Source organism: Rhinolophus ferrumequinum, chromosome 14 (assembly GCF_004115265.2).
Source record: "Rhinolophus ferrumequinum isolate MPI-CBG mRhiFer1 chromosome 14, mRhiFer1_v1.p, whole genome shotgun sequence".
Classification (NCBI taxonomy): domain Eukaryota; kingdom Metazoa; phylum Chordata; class Mammalia; order Chiroptera; family Rhinolophidae; genus Rhinolophus; species Rhinolophus ferrumequinum.
The window spans coordinates 27,668,529-27,686,134 of record NC_046297.1 but is presented as its reverse complement, the minus strand read 5'-3'; the positions used below and the strand labels follow the sequence as shown (position 1 = coordinate 27,686,134).

General features: G+C 34.4%; 1 protein-coding gene across 2 annotated transcripts in view; it reads left to right on the top strand.

Annotated features, from left to right (window-relative positions):
* The window catches only part of SNTG1 (syntrophin gamma 1), a 468,529-nt gene that overhangs the window by 78,087 nt on the left and 372,836 nt on the right, over nucleotides 1-17,606 (top strand). For both annotated transcript variants that reach the window (XM_033126633.1, XM_033126632.1), the window contains 3 exons: nucleotides 11,787-11,844; nucleotides 12,663-12,706; nucleotides 12,800-12,841. In XM_033126633.1, the coding sequence (XP_032982524.1) occupies nucleotides 11,787-11,844; nucleotides 12,663-12,706; nucleotides 12,800-12,841 (144 nt within the window). The remainder of the gene's footprint in view (nucleotides 1-11,786; nucleotides 11,845-12,662; nucleotides 12,707-12,799; nucleotides 12,842-17,606) is intronic.

The window sequence follows — 17,606 nt, the reverse complement described above, 5'->3', positions numbered from 1 at the left end:
TTTTAATAGTTTTAACTAAAAAGGAAATTAGAATTCTTAGGACACAAACAAATTAGAAATACAAACATCAATATTTTTATATAGCATATTACCTATGTTACCGTGCAAAAGGTCTGGCTGCTCGCACCATGAAAGCCCAAATTCTAGAAGCAAGGTTGGTGGAGAGAAAAGCACGTTTATTCCAAAATGCTAGCATTAAGGGAAGACAGTGGACTCCTTGTCACAAAGACTGCCTTATAGCTTTTTTTTTTCATTAAAGTTTATTGGGGTGGCAATTGTTAGTCCTTATAGCTTTTAATACCACCAAAATATCTTATAGGCATGCAAGGAGAGGCAGAACAAAGAAAAGAAGAAGTTGGTCAGAAGAAAGGTGCTTCCCAGATGTTAGTCCGCCTCAGGGACAGGAGTGGATCCCTCTGCCAAGTAACTGGGCCAGGCGTGCACAGGGCCCAAAGTAAACAGAACCATTGAAACTGGTATTCATAGTAAATGTATAGTAAACAGAGTCATTAATGTTTGGTTTCAGGGTTGAGAAGCAAAGAAAAGAAAATCTTTGAAAAAGTCCCAAGCTAACCACACTGTCAAATCGAATTACACCAGAGGTTTAAATCTCAAAATAGAAGATATAGTGTCATCCTTACACCTATTTATACTGAAGAGTTATTTTTAGAGCTTTCCATTTTAATTTTCTCAATACTTACCCCTGACCTTTGCTTTACTGTTTTTTAAACTACCTTTTATTCTGTTAATGTATTTCAAAATATGATTATTTATTTTAAATTACAATGTTATTATACAAATCCTTTTTTCCTTTGCTCTGTCACATGTAAATTGGATAAACCACAGAGTTTATCTACTTGTACTATTTTCTTTAGATGTATTTAAAATATATATGTTATATATGTTTTAATATTATTTTATATTAATAGTTATATATTGATATTTTATACAGTATGATTATATTATATAATATGTTATATTATACAACATAATTAGATTTATATTTTATATTATAAATTATATATATAAAATGAACAGTTTAAGAAATTATTCAAAGTTAAATGCAGAATTACTATTTTAATGTTGATCATTTATTTATCTACCTATGTTTCTATTGCTGGAGTAATTTCAGTCAGCTATAACTATGCACATAATATATAAATATATATTTTATCCTTATTTGTTTCAGTTAAGTAATTACTACTGACACACACTAGAGCTTGTTATAGTGGGAATTATTATTTAAAACCATGAATATCTCAACTAGCGATAAAAGAAGGAAAAGCATATGTTAGACAATTGAAAAGACATTTACCAATATAGTTAAGACTCCTATAGGTGTTCCTGAATTTTACTGTACTCAGAAAATGTAGTGCTGTTATTTCAGTTTTACCTTCCCTAAAACTCTTTTTTAAAAATTGGTTGAAAGATAACAAGATGTCCTTTTTGGTCAGCAAATACTAAAATACCCTAACATGTGGTATTAGAAGTCTAGGCTAGTTGATCATGCTCCATACTCCTGACAAATCTTGGCTTCTGGGATCTTCCTGCCACTCTCACCATTGTACATGGCAGTAATTCCTCAGGTGTCTCATGTGGCAGTCAGTGCTACAAAAGAAAAGTTGATAGCCAACATCAGAGAGAAGCGTTTTATATAGCATGTCTTCTAGTGTTTTATTTACTAACATCCTTCAGTAGTATGATGTCTCTGAAGCTATTAATTAAGCCTGATGTCATCTGCCCATGTACAACACTCTTCTTTCTCCCAAACACTCTCTCCAGCCAGAGATTCCCCTGGAGGGGTGAAGAAATAAAAGTCATCCTTTACCCCTTTTATTTTTCTTTGCCTTATTAATAAGATAACTTTGAAACTTCTGTGACAAAAAAAAATGTGTAGGTGACTTAGAGACTGAGACAGTTATATATCTCTACACTTGAATTCTAGGTCTTCAGTTTGACATCTTCCCTTGAAGGCCAAATGCCAGACATGACAGTGCCCATTGAGGAGGGTTTCCACTTCAAAATTTCCTAATATCCCAAAGATTAAGAGGAAATAATATATTTAATGTAAATGAAATAAATATTTATTAGATTTAAATGATAAAAATATAATTTAAGTAAGTTTTAATTCACTTTCTTTTCAAATTTTGTCTACTTCCCTTCCTATTATTGTTTTGTTTTTTTCACCTTAAGAAATTTTTTGGTTTGCATTGTAAGAATTTTTTTTTTTTACAGACTCTGAGACTCTCCTTTGAGAATCATAGTTATTATTTTTAGAATCATGTCTAAAGATGCTAAACCCTCAATTTGAAACACAGTCATCTAAAAAGTGTTTTTACATCAATTACACTGAGATTCAATACAGAAATCACACAATTATCTTCTTAGACAAACTTACAGTATACATTCCTAAAATCCCATCATTTTATAATGGTAGTATTTTACCATGCAAAGGTGGAGACCAAAATTACCTATATATACATGTTAATTCTAAATTATGAAAAACAGAAACACACATACACACACCCATACACAGCCAAGGACATCTGAGCACATAACAGTTTTGTACTGATGCAGCATATGGTAAAGCAGATGTCATGAAGAGAGAAAGTGACACACACAAAGCTGACTTTCTTGCTCCCGTTTTCCCATCCTCTGGTTTAAATGAATTGTCTTCAGCTCCTAAAAATGAAAGAAATTGTTGTTTACCGCTGGGGATTATGCACATCCATGAATCACAACTTGTTTCTTTGCTTTTTTGTCTCATGTTATAGTTATTCTTTCACTGCAGCAGTTAACAAATCTAGAAGGAACAAATGTGCAACTGAACCAGAGTGCAATGAAATGAAATTTGGAGTCATGGCGTACATATGCTGATCCCTGGCACAACCCTCATTGTCTTTAAGTGACCTTTCATCCACATACTCTACAACCTCAAAGAAGCGAGAAATTCTTGCCATGCTTTCTGATCAGAAACTTAGTAATGAATCATTTCTAGGGGTTTTTGCACTGCACTCATATCATACCTGTTCTCAGTCTTCCTAGACTTATTTTTAATAAATAAGAATTATTATTCTTATTTTTACTCTTGTGTTACTTTTCTTATATAAGAGCCATTCTTATATTGAAACCAGAGGGCAACCGAGACTGGGGCTTGTGTTTTTTTCGCCACTCAGCCAATAGACTGACACAGGAGTTAGGCTATAGGATAAGCATTTATTGTTAGAGCACAGGTAATTGGAGAAGGCAGCAGGTTAACACCTTCAAAAACTGCCTTAACATTCTCAGACTGTCTTACGGTATTGAAGGAAAACTCTGGGTGTTCCTCCAGAGGACACATGACGGTTCTGGGGGTCTGCATGGAACTTTCCCTTCAGCAACATGGTTCTCTGGTGGTGTCAGCAACCCAGGAACAATGATGGGAATAGCCTGGAAAGAATGCTAGACAATAGAGATTGTACCTAAGGGTATTTATCGATTATGAGTTTCAGAATAATTTTCTAAAACAGGGACCTGGGACAGGGCACAATCTGAATTCAAGTTGCATGAAGATAATCTGTTACTAAGCTATAGGTCAAGGAAACGTGAGGTTGGGGATGCAGCGAGGCCTTTACTACAGGGGTCCCAACCAGGCCCTGCTTCAATGTCTACTATAACTTTGCTTTTTTTCTTTTTTTTTTCTGACAATTCTTGATTAAAACATCCCTCAGAAGTCACAAACTTGTGTGTGTGTGTGTGTGTGTGTGTGTGTGTGTGTGTGTTTTCTTGTATTAGTTTTTGGTTTTGTTTGCCCTTCAGTAAGTGTCATGCTCTTGTATTTTCATTTTTAAATCTCCCAATAGTCATTCTCTAAAAAATGAACAAAAGAATTACTAAACTTTCCACTTGTAATCACATATTATTCTCTATTCTCAGACTGAAACTACTTCTTTGAAACGCTCAGATTCATCAGGCAAGCTGGTATATAGTCTCAGTTTTCCTGAAGGACTTCCCTATTTGTATTGATTTTGCACATGACCTCTGGAATCCTGTCTAATTCTTCAAGTTTCTTCGCCATTCATATTGGCATTTTCTGACTCTTGCTCCCATCTCTGGGGCTCTGCTTCATTTCCCTTACACCTCTCCTGCCCTCTGGCCCTCCTGGTAGACTCCTTCTTGTAAGTGCTCATCTTCCTTGTCTGGATCATTCTGATACTTACCATTTTAAAACACAAATTAATGTTTCTATCACTACACACCAAATAGTTACCAAATTTTTGCATCATTGGACCCAATATTTTGTATTTTTGCCTCATTCTTCTTATACAGATTACCACGTGAGACATTTTTTTATCTTCCATATCTTTTACAATACAAAACCATACATGTACATATTTTTAAATACCTCTGGTCATTGTCATTTAAAAAAATCACCTTTTAGAGAAATGATGTTTTAAATATTATTAATAGAAAAATATTTTATGGAGTATTTTCTAATAGACAAGTTGTCTAATGTAAACAATAAGTTATCCAAGTTCATCAAGGAAATATTTGCAATCAAAAGTGATTTCTGTGTGGAAGCTTTAACTTTGCAACAATCAAAAATGAAATTATAACTATTATTACCATTAAAATTTTATCATATATGAACAATAATTGCTAATATTTATTAACTGATCTTTAAGCATCATATTCTGAGTTAAATACTTTATATTCTGTTTTATTTGGTTTTTACTATCATCAAAGTATATAACTAATTATTGTTATCCCTCTACAAATAATGAGATTAAGTATTAAGAAGTTAAGTTGTCATTGATGATGACTAGGCTCACAGTCTATGCTGCAGTCTCTTCCTGTAAGTCAGGAAACTAACCCCTGATAGACAGACTCTCAGACCCCCAGGATCTACCTGGCACTGACTGAGGCCTCCATGGTAGCCATGGCATGATCGAAGCACAGCGCACAGCACACAAGATCTTAAATGCCTTTCAATATGCTCTTTACTCAAACATTAATCATCAATACACCAAACAGTAAAAAGCATACAGAGTAGTACCATAATTTAGTAAAATAGAGTAACGAACCAGTCCCAAAGTCAATCAGACTCCTGGTGGAGCGAGGAAGGGTGACTGGTCTTACAGGTTGATCCAGCAGAGGTTCCGCCTGAGTGGAGCAGAGCCAAGTGGAGGGTTCTTGGAGCAGAGCAGAGTGACAGTGTCGTCACTTCTCAATTGAGACCGCTCTCTGAGCTGCAAAAGTCCTCAGCTCTTATGCAGTTCTGAGTGCCTTCCTGATGTTACCTTATAGGGGCAGCCAGCTGACAACCCTGACATCATCGTATCTTCAGTAGCAGACCTTTGGAGGTATAGCTGGTTATACCCAATTACCAGGGCAACTGGGCAGCTCCCTGGGCTTTGTCTCCTAAGTTCTTTGTGCATTTCCAAAATGGAGTTACTCTTGCTCATTCAATATGGAGTCACTCTTGCTCACACAAAACTCATTCTAACAGCTTCCAGGGGCACTCTACACGTGGCAGAGCTGGGCCTCAACCCCATGCAAACCTGATGACAAAGCCCTTTCTCTTAATAACTATACAGATATAAAACCTAAACTAAATTATCTCTAAACACTTTATTTGGGAAAAAACAAATAATGTTTCTTATCAAAGTTATTTACAATCAAGTTTATTTAAAACTAAAATAAATGGATTAAAATGTCCAGGATCAAGCAAGTGATTTCTTAATATGAAGTGCTGAGTATTAGTGTCAAATTTACGAATTAAAAATGTACACCTTCATTGTAGCTGTAATGAATTTCTGCCATTAATTTATTAATCATTTTAGGGCAAAACTTTTTAAATATCAACTATTGATATAAGTACACACACACATTTGCATGCATTTCTCCTCATTCTGTCTCCCTGCTTTTTTTTTACTTAAGTCTGATTTATCTGTTTCACCCGTGATGACTTGAATACCTACCACCATAGAAATAGGCAGGTAATGAAGCTTACATTGAAGATTATGATTTAGTCCCAAAAATCAGTTAAGATCACTGACAAATTATTATTTGAAAGACTATTTTTTAATTAAATAGCTTATTGAGATATAATTCACAAACCATACAATTTACCCATTTAAAGGGTACAATTCAATGGTTTTTATTATATTCATAGACATGTGTGTGTAGAGGAGAGGGAGAATCCTCCCCCACCCCCACATACACATCTTCTTAAGTACTTAAGGCAAGATTTACAATAAAATTGACATAAGACCAGAATAACAGGAGAAAAACCAATTTAATACATGCTCAAGGGAGAATCACAATATGATGCTCAGATAGTAAAATGAGGCTCACAAATGGTCAGACCAGGTAACTTTTTATACTTTTTAGACAAAGAAACAATAAATTTGTCATAAATTGACAGGACAAGGAAAGTTAGTGTTCATTGCAAAGGAATCAAAGCAATGTTTGGATATTTCTTAGTGAAGAATCTAAACAAAGTTTGAGTTTGGGTAGTAACTTACTAAAGGTAGTACAAGATTTGTTTATACAAACTTTTCAACTCTAAATTCTTTTAACTCGTGATAAAGTTGTCTCTCAAATCTCAAAAGCAGGGAGGGCACTTAACAAATGTGAGATTTGTCTCACCCTAAGGAGACAGAGAGGTCAGGGTTTTCTTCTTGCAAGAGTAGTTTCTTAAGTAACTTTAATTCAAAATAATCAATATGCTATTATGAGATGTCTTGTGGCAGCCTGCCCTGTGCTCCAACACGTACAATCATCATTTCACTCTATTTTACAATATGTTCAGCAGCTCAGAAAAAATATATATCCGTTAGTTATTATTCCTTTATCTCCCTGTCCTCCTGTCTTAGCTCTAGGGAACTACTAGTCTTTCTTTCTCTATAGATTTCCCATTTTGGACTTTTATGAAGGCAATCATATAGTTTGTGGGAAAGATTATTAATTTTGTTAAAAATGTCAATGTAAGAATATCCAAACCTATAGAGAATTTTTATAATGATCTATTTGAGTTGAACAGAGGATACACCTGGAAGCAAGATCTCAACACACTAGAAAAATGCTGAAAGACCGTTTGATGAGAAATGACAGTTTGCAGTTTCTTTTATGCATTTGGAATTAAAGAGGGAATTGAAGGAAGATTACAAAAAGGTAGGAGAAGACAAGGTGGGGACTGGACTACAGGATAGTTAATAAGATTATGTATTCTCTTGAAGGTAGTCAGGCTTTAGAAAGAAGGATTTGAAAGAGTCATTAGCAAGTTGTGTTAACCTAGATGCACAGAAACTATGGGCAGGGCTTGCTTAAGGCAAAGGTAAACCTTTTACTAAAAAGTTATATGCCTGAGGTGTGACTACCCAACATGACCTGCCCAGTTAGGAATTTATGACCAGATCACCCTGTGAGGTTACTTTCTGGAGAACCCCTTTTTCATCCACAAAACCAAAATAAGTGATTTTGGCAGCTAAGTGTGGGATACAAATAGATTAAGGATAGTTGCCCATATTCTTTCAGGTGATCTTCCTTAGTTGCCTCTTCCATACCTGTTCACTGGGCTCTTAACTCTAATAACTGTGTTATTACCTGTTTACCAGTATTTCCTTTACTCTAAATGAATATATAATGGTGGGGTCTATGCATCTTTTTTCTTCCAGAGCCCAGAATATGACTGATTGATTGATTGAAATAAAAAAATATATATATACATATTGCATTGAAAAGATTTATTTGGCATGGTTGTCAATCATCAGAAACATTCTGTAGTTCATTTGAATGAATTGCAGGGTTATACTAGCAAAATCGTTGTATAGAGTCCTGCTCAAAATAATTTTAGATGGGACTTTATATCTGGTTCCTATAAGGCTAGCTGTAACATTAACTATGGTTTGTAAAAATACTATTACAAAATTGAGTAATGTATGCTTTAATTATTTTCTGGGATGCATATTAGAATGTCACCTCTATTTTCCTAATCTTGATTTTACACTGGAATAATAGATCTCAATTAATTCGTTATTCTCCAAACCATGATCCTGTGCCACACTCTGGTCTAAGAACAGGTTGGAGAGAAGATGATAAAGGAAACCCTGCCCTGACCTCAGGGTCTTTATACTCTAGTGGCAAAGTAGAAATTGATGAAATTTCAATGTAAAGAAATGTAAATCACAGCCATGATTCAGTGCTAAAGAATTGAATTACTTCAAGTAAAGAGTTGTTAAAGGAGTGGGGCACTTCAGCTGAAATCTTAAATATGAGTAGGAGTTTAGCTGGTTAAAAGTAAAGAAAAAAATGCTTTCCTGGAAGACAGGGCGATATATGTTGACCTTCCTTAGTGCTCAGAGTGGTGAAGTTACAGGATGAAGCTGCAGAAGAAAAATGAGGCCACGTGACAGAAGCTTGTTAAGCATTCTGGTTTTTATTCTAAGTGTAAGGGGAAGTCTATCATCTGTTTTAAACAGGGTGAGTCACATTATTAGATTCCTGCTGGGAAAACCTCAAATTTTCCCATTTAAGTCCAGAACTAAATCTAATTAACTTCAATAGAGTTGGATTGCTCTCACATTTCATCTAATAAATGAAGGTACTGTGATTTGAAGTTACAATTTTTACCTCCTGAGTGTTGTCTTAAATTTTTCTAATTAATCATAAAGTCATTTTCCAAAAATAGTTTAAATTTTTTCTCAGAGCTCCAAATGTCTGAATAAAAAAATAAATAAATAAATAAAAAATACTGTTGAGCACAAACCATTCAGATTTCGGGAGAAATTTTATATATAAAATAAAAGTGTTGACAAAATAGGGGTTAGTTATATCTTGTCATTAAAAGATAGTTATAAATCTAAGTGTTAAGGGAAGAATGGTATTACTGAGTTGACATTCAGAAAGTTGCAATCTCAACAGCCTTTTCTCTAGACAGACCTCAGGGAGAGGTTTCCCACCCTAGTATCACGGTAACTTGCATTAAAAATTTAAGGACTAAGATAAACTTTGGACTCAATAATGCAAGGAGAGAAAATTGTGGGGGGGGGGGAAACAGCTACAGAAAAATACTCTGATGACAGCCATACAGCAAGAGTGACATAAACAATGTCATCATTTACCCTAAAATGTCTGAACGAAAATATCTGGATGACTTTGCTTCCTCTTTTTATATCACCTAAAATGTCTTCAATGGATTATTCGTTTTAGTTGACCAGCTTTTTCTTCTAAAAAATGGAGATGCATTCTTAAAAAAATCTTTCCAATTTCCAAGTATCTCTAGAAACTGTCAGTGACCACGAACATTTGATTTCATTGTACACCTTTTTAGTTACCATAGACTCAAAGTGTCCATTTGCCTGTGTGCAATCCAAGCTAAAAAAGACAGGAGCAGGAGTTTGCAGCAAAGATAGTAAATGTTAAGGAGTGGGCGTCAAGCCCAGAGACACAGGTGAACTAGTGCTCTCAAAAACCTGGCTTCCTCTTGGCTTCATGTAGCGAGGTTATATAAGGGGAAAACCATTAATCATGGTTACTATAGGAGTTGGGGCCGTCACCTCTACTGATTGGTCAGGGTTAAGGCAGGAAGCAATTGATCATATCTTCAGGTCCTGGTGTCAGTCATAGCATTAGGTCCAGTTCCAAGGGGATGTGGTCCATGGGGCTGGTTTGTTTTCATGAGTCTGGAGCTAAAACACAACTGAGGTGAAGGTGTTGTCTTTGTTTTATTAAAACCTTATTCTAGTACAAAGTTTGGTTATTGTATCTTGGTCATGGTTGATAAACTTGAAGTTTTATTCTTAAGTGAGTTTGATGCTGACCAGAATCTAATGTCCTAAGGACTTACTGATTAAAAGGAATGGACATACAGTATAAGCACAAATAGGAGGATCTGAGGGAAAGAATGCAAGTGAGTTATGTAGTTCTATCGGGCTAAACAAAGCAAGCTTGGATTAAAGTAGAATGCATGCTAAAGAAATGAAGTTCATGTGTGGTTACATTATCTTCTACTAAAAATCATTCCGCAATGTATTTGAAGATTCAAACAATTTTAAGCCTGACAAAGCCTTAGACTTCATTTATTGGTTCATGCACTTATTCCACAAACTTGTCAAAGATAAAAAGAAAAACATTATTCCATGCACTAGGGTTACATCAATGGACACAACAGATTACCAAAAAATTCAATGCCTTCATGGAACTTGCATTCTAGTTAGGGATGGAGGAAGGAGAAAGAAAACAAATAATAAATGTAAGAAATGCATAAAGAAAATAGATTAGAAACTGGTAAATGTGATGGAAAAGAATAGAACAGAATGTAAGGGATTGTGAATTTAGAATCCTAACTAGTAAATATTAAGAGTCTTGAAATGGATTAATACTAACCTTTTTACCATTTAATGTCATATAATTTTACTCATAAATCTTAATTGATAGACTATATTAGAATAATAGCTACTTTTCATTTATTTTAGTTTTTACTGTGTGCTAAATAAGCACTCACTTCCACCACACTATCAGTCAAAAATCACTAACCTTTTGATCAGATGAGAGATTATCTTAGACAGTGCTCATTAGGGACAGACAGACTAAAAGGCAAAAGCAAAGTTAGGAGCCAATACAGCTTATGCCAGAGACTTTCTTCTTACTGAATTAGGGTGGGTGGATGAATATTGGGTTCGTGAGAAATAGAAAAGGTTAATTGAGTAGTGGGTTTCAATTTCAACTTGAGTAAAACAGTTTTCAATGTTTTATTTTTCATGTCTCTTCTTAATATTCCAGAAGTAGAAAGAAATACTTGCCAAGCAAAAGTTGAATATCACCACTTTTCTCAACAACTACTGCTTATCTTCTCTTTAAGTATTTTGGTAATTCAGTGTTAAAAATAGACATTCATGGAGGACAGATGTCTATTGTAAAATAATTTATTATCCTTACAAAAAAGAGGCTTAGAAAGTTTATTTATTCTGAAGATAAACTCCAGTGGAATTTAGATCATCTTTTCAACCGTATGTTAAAAGTGCTATACTTCTTTTCCACATGACATTTTATTCTTTAATGCACTTATTTGACTTTTCAATTATTGCTTTCAACTGTCTCAACTCTGTAATATAGAAACAATTTTTATGTAGTTATTTCAGGGATTTATTTTATTTCATTATACATAAGTTCAGATAACTTATTTTTGTTTTGATTTTCATATCTCATTTTGTTAATTAGACAAAGCAGTGCTGCAATATTCTTGCCATTTTATTTTATTCTATTAATTGTTTAGTATGTGTTTCCACATGAAAAGGAATATAATGCTAATTTAAAAACTGCAGACTATCCCTTCCACATCATGCATATGCACACTCTGATTTCATCGATTTGTTCAGGTAGAGGTCTCTTTAGTCTCTTAGCATGCAAAGGGGCTGTGCTTGGTCACCTGCATAGAAAAACTTAGGCATATAGTGGAAACACATGATTATCAAGTATTTGGAGCCCTAAATAAGAATTTCTATAATGGACATCTCTGTTCCACATTGAAGAAAATACCCATTTAACTCATTATCATTTTTTATTAGGAAAATGAAAACTTTCAAAGTCATCTATTATTAATTATTGGATGTCACAGTGAAATTCTGAACAGGTAGATACGTTTCTTGAGAGCACTATCTACTTAGTAAAAAAATTCCACAAGTTTATTTAAATTGTATCTAATCTTCATTGATATACTATTCGTAGCCTCAAGTTCCTAACTAAATGCTGCATTTTTATTTTTTCAGATTAAAAAGAACCATATATGTTTTTTTTCTTTTCAGGGGGGAGCAGAACATAACATTCCAGTTGTCATTTCAAAAATCTCCAAGGAACAAAGAGGTAATGGGTTAAGAGAATTATACAGTAGCCATTCTTTGTAAGTCATTGTTATTGAAGAATAAGATGATACTTCTGAATCATAAATATGTGATTGACTAGTTCCATCTTCCTCATGACCAGGCATTAAATGGATGAGTCTGATTCCTGAGTCTAGACTCTGTACTACTGTAGGGAAAGACTTCTCTCATGGAAGAGCAAAACTGAAAGATAACAGAGCATGTGATTATATGAATAAGGGACTGCATAACTTTAGTTTCATTAAACAAACATACAACAAACATATCTGATGATGACAAGTCACATCAAGTGTAACCTATTTTAATATATATTATTTGCTGTTCTCATATGAAATTTAACTCAGCCTTCCCTATAAAATTTTATCTAGGGAAAACAATGTTTCAATGACTGACATTTATAAGACAATCTAATGTTTAAAAAGAAACTTGGAGGTGATTCTATGACTGATGGATTGAATGTTTAGATCTAAAATTTTTCATAAATACCTTAAAATTATAAGCACATGAGAAAATTTAGTCATTCCTCCAGAAGAGTGACTTTTTCTTTTCTTTTTTTTTAAGCAACTGTAAGATATAAAATGGTAGAACTAAATGGAAATATCTCAGCTTGTGTTTTAATATTTGGGCTGAATCATAGCATTGTTATTGCATTTCTATTCTTTGTGGGTCTTTTAAGACGATATCCATATTAAGCATTTATATTTGTTTCTTTTTATCAGTTTTGACATTATTTAATTAAAAAAAACTCATCTGTATGAAGAAAATAGTTGATGCATAACAGTTGTCCTCTTCCATTCATAGCGGAACTTTCAGGACTACTCTTTATCGGGGATGCAATTCTGCAGGTATGGATTTTACCATTATTCTTTTATGTGTAACCAAAACATAAAGTCATTTCATATTATACCACATAAAACTGTGCTTTGCTATCATTGCAGATAAATGGAATTAATGTGAGAAAATGCAGACATGAAGAAGTGGTGAGTTTTCTTTATTTTTTCCCAATATGATTTTCCCCACATGTAAATGAAGATTTAGTACATTGCTAAAAACTATTCATTTTATTCAATAGAAAGATATGACATTTATCCATTATGGTATCAGATTTACAAAGAATTTCTTGATTTCTTAATTGGTGGTTGTGTTGTTTGTTTGTTTGTTTCATATTAAAAACAGATCAGCGAGTACTTCCCAGGATAAAATGTATTTCAAAGAAATACCTGGGTGTGGGGGGTTTGCTATGTTTTCCCAATTTTTCTATCAATCCCTACCAACCGATGTCCACTAAGTATATCTCTACATGAAAATCATCTCTACATTTTTGCAAATGTTTATGAATTTATAAAGAATAAAATTTATGCCTATAAATTCTCATACAGGAGCAGGAACAACTGGAAGATGATATAACGACTGTGTGTGTGTGTGTGTGTGTGTGTGTGAGAGAGAGAGAGAGAGAGAGAGAGAGAGAGAGAGAGAGAGAGAGAGAGAGAGAGAGAGAATTTAAATGACCTTAATCTCAAGGCAAACAGGTTTAGTACTAGGCAGAATGCTCATCATTTTTTACTGTGCTATTTTCTTGGATGTTGGTAAATATGCAGATCTGAAGCCCTGGCCTCAGTTTAGGTGGGCCCAGGAATTTGGATTTTAACAACCAGCCCAAGTGGTTCCATTGTAGGTGGCCTCTAAACTACAATTTGAGAGAAGCTGGAAGGTTGAGGAGCTTCTGTTTGGGATGGTAAGATTACATAAAAATGATACAGAAATGAATAGGACAGTGTTAGATTCTTTGGAAAATGTTTGTCATGATTGATTAAATACTATTTATAGAAACTTTGCTGAATTTCTGCATCAGTTCACATGGGAAGGGGTAGAGGAAAAATGATGTTTAAATGTTTATACTCAAGGGGCAACAAAATGAAAAAGACTGCAAGCCTTTTGCTTCTCACAGCTCTTATTTATTTATTTATTTATTTATTTATTTATTAATTAATACATTGCTCCTCTGTTAAAAGCTATTTGGAAAACCCTATTCTGACATATTTACATATTTTAAACCTCAAAGAGGCAACCTGGAGTGTCTGTGAAAAAGCCACAGTTCTACAAATAGTTAATATTAGAGAGGATTCTTGATTATTAACACTTGGAGTAGTTAATCACTTGTATTCATCACTTGTCTTTGTCTTCCTACTTGGGCCACCCTATTGCCACTCTGTGATGAACTTTATGTAAAATATAAGTATTTACTTATATTTTAAGTAAGTATAAGTCTTAAGTAAGTATTTAAGTATTTAAGTCTTAAGTACTAAGACTTAATACTTAAGTATTTAAGTATTTAAGTCTTAAGTTTCCAATGAATATGTATAGAGAAAAGCAGTGTTTTAGACAAACGAGAGAACAGCATAGCACAGAGCACTCTGTTCTGTAGATTCATGTTAATTTTAAATATTGCCATGTAAGCAAAGACATTTTAATGTTAGTCTTTTTTTTTCAAAAATACAAAGTGATTTTAAACTCATACGGGCAGCAAAAGCAAGTACATTCTCCTTTAGAACCACATGCTGTTAGATGGAATCATGTTTGCAGTTTTCCCTTCAGAGGCAGGCAGCATGCTTAGACAAACTGATGGAGCTTTGATTAAACAGATTAGTGTGGCATGAAAGGATGGAACTTGTTAATAATGTCATTTCTTAATAATGTTCATTCTGTTTCAAAGAAAAGGAATGTAGAATTGTATTGCAAACTATATGTGGTCCTTCACAATAAACTTTTATTTTTTTAAGAGATTTAACTTCATCAGCTTTGAAATGTAGGTACTGATATTCTTATTTAATTTCAATCTTTCACTGTCCAACAGTGATTAGATCCTTTTGTCCTCACTATTAATTACCTAAACAATTAGACCTATTGCACCTCCATGGGACTGAGATGTTAATTAAATATTTAAGAATGGACTTACATGGGAATAAAAAAAGCAAAAGAAGCTCAGAGGATGTAGATGTTTTTAAAGCAGTATGCTGATATACCACATTGTTTATTCCAGGTCAATGATTCACATAAAGTTTTAAAGTCAGAAACAAATTGGGTGGGTGTGATTATATGTTGTTTGTGCATGTGCATATAACTTTTCCTTTATTAACCTACACGATTTATTGATATTGTTAGAAATTCTGCATCTGGCTCTGATCAACTTAACTCTTAGGAAGCCAACTTAACTCTTAGGAAGCCTTCAACAATATAGTTGTTACTCTATGTTGAAGTTATAAGGTTTGGCTTTTGTAGAAGGGGGATTCTTTATTGTCCACTCTGGGCACTTAGAAAGAGATGGTGGGGGAGAGAGAGAGAGAGAGCCAGAGAAGGAAAGAATGAAAGTGAGAGAGAAAGATGAAAGAGAGAGAGATAGAGAGAGCGAATAGGGCATTGGATAAACAGAAAGACTGATTTCTGAGCATATGGTCATACTGAGAAATATCAGGGGATAGATGATGGCTGTGAGGGTTGAGATTCCATGTTTTTATGGTGGGTATAAAAATAAATGAGATAAGTGTTGTACATTCATCTCTCCCTCTCAAGGTGGGTAGTTCTCATTCATGAAAAGAAAATAGCTTGTATCCTCCCTTCATTATGGTCCTGTGTTAGTGTGAAGCCTTAAAGAATTCACATTTATACCTGGGCAATACTGAAAGTCTTACCAAGAAGCTTCTGGAGTTGTATGTTCTGTAGTAGTTGTGAGACATCTCACGGTGCTATAAGCTACTACTGAAGGTCATCTGGACAATAGACATGATTGATTCCCTGGATCAGAAATCTGGAAACCAAAAAGAAAAAGAGAAAAATCCCAAGATCTAGTTAAAGATCCCTATATCTGTGGTCACCCAGATAAGGAGTTGTTCTTTGTGATAGTTTGAGGCAGAAAGATATCCTATATGTGTATACTTATTTTTAATATATGCTTTATATATCCTATATATGTATGCTATGATGTCTGGGATCCCTAAAGCAGCTGCTACAGACTTGTACTATAGAAATTATTATTCCTTTAATCAATAGTACCAATGATATACATGCAAGCAAACTCCCAGAACACCTCCTTGGGTTCCTGGTTTGGGTTTTCAAAATAGCATAGGAGATAGCATATTTGATCCTTTTGGGAGTACCCATCAAAAGACAAATCTAATGCCTTCTACTGTGGTCTGAAAGCCTGTGCCTCCTCCAAATTCATACGTAGAAACCCTAATGCCAACATGATGGTATTAGGAACTGGGGCCTTTGGTATGTGCTTAGGTTCCACCCTCCTGAATAGGATTAGTGCTCTTATAAAAGAAGTTTCCCCCAAAGACCTCCCTGGCCACTTCCCTCACGTGAATATAGAAGAATTGTCTTCGCCTAAACACTCTGGCATACTGATCTTAAATTTCCAGCCTCCAGAACTGTAAAAAATAAATTTCTGATGTATGTAAACTACCCAGTCTGTGGTATTTTGTCATAGCTGCCTGGGCGGAGTAAGCCACCTTCCAAAATGGTAAATGTTCAATCCTGAGCAAGTTGATTCAGAGATTTGGAGTTAAATTAGATGTTTTTACTTCGCTTCTCTCCTGAAACTCTATTTTATGACAATAAACTGTGTTGTTGGTAAATATTTTGAAACTGGAAAGATGATTTTCATTTCAGTGGTAACTGTCCTAGAAGGTCTGGGAAAGCTGGAACAAATGCTAATGTCTAGTAAACATTCATTACAGAACTCAGATAGGAATCTGAGCTAGCTGGGATATTAAAAGGGACAGTTGAGAACCTGTAGCTAAGAATAGGAAATTGAATTAGAATTCTACTAGAGTCTGAGTATTTGGCCCCAGGAATGTCAAAGGGCGTGGGTGAGGTTCCTACTAAAATAAAGGAAGAGATATATTCTGAATAGTAAGTTTCTCAGCCTTTGCCCTTCTTTCAACTCTCAGAACACAGGCAGCAGGCTTTTGTTTGTTTTGTTTTGGTTTCTTTCACTAAGGGAGGATGTTAGAAGATTTTTCTTTAGTGAAACTGATTTAAGAGAAGTAGACCACAAATTATACAATAATACCTTTGAGCTCTGCAGGCTGGGTTCCCACTAGTAATAACTCTGCAGTAGAGCTCAGTGATGGATAAACCATGTATCCTCTACCCAAAGCCATCAATTTGCTTTTTAATGTCTCACTTGTAAATATTGGCTGATACCGTAGGATTACCAGTATTTGAATAAAATCATCCACATCAAAGGTAAAGGTTAAAACGGAAAGAAAAAAAAATGAAAGAAAGTTTCAGGGGGAAAAAAAGGACTTAATACTCAAATATTTATAGAGAGGTGGAAGAAATCATCACATAAATTAAACAGTTAAAAAGTCTATGCTATTCTATTTATTTTATTGCTCACATGGTTCCAGCATTGGCTATCAGGAGCTCTTTCAGTTGGTTTCTGTGTTGCTTAGAAATATGTACTCCCCTTGATTTTTTTTTTTTTTTTTTAAGCTCTTCCTTGGTTTCCAGCACCACAAGAATTTTCAGGCTCATCTTGTATATATCCTGCCAGTCCAAGAATCAGCTCTTTCTCCTAGAGATCCCATCTCCTTTTATTAGAGAACATATTATAAACTAAAATCTGGGTGCTAGGTGTGCTCAATGCTACTAGAGTAGCAGTGTCTTCTAAGCCCTGTCAGCTGATAGAACAGGAAATGTGTGTATATACACTTGTTCATATATACATATATATTCACACAC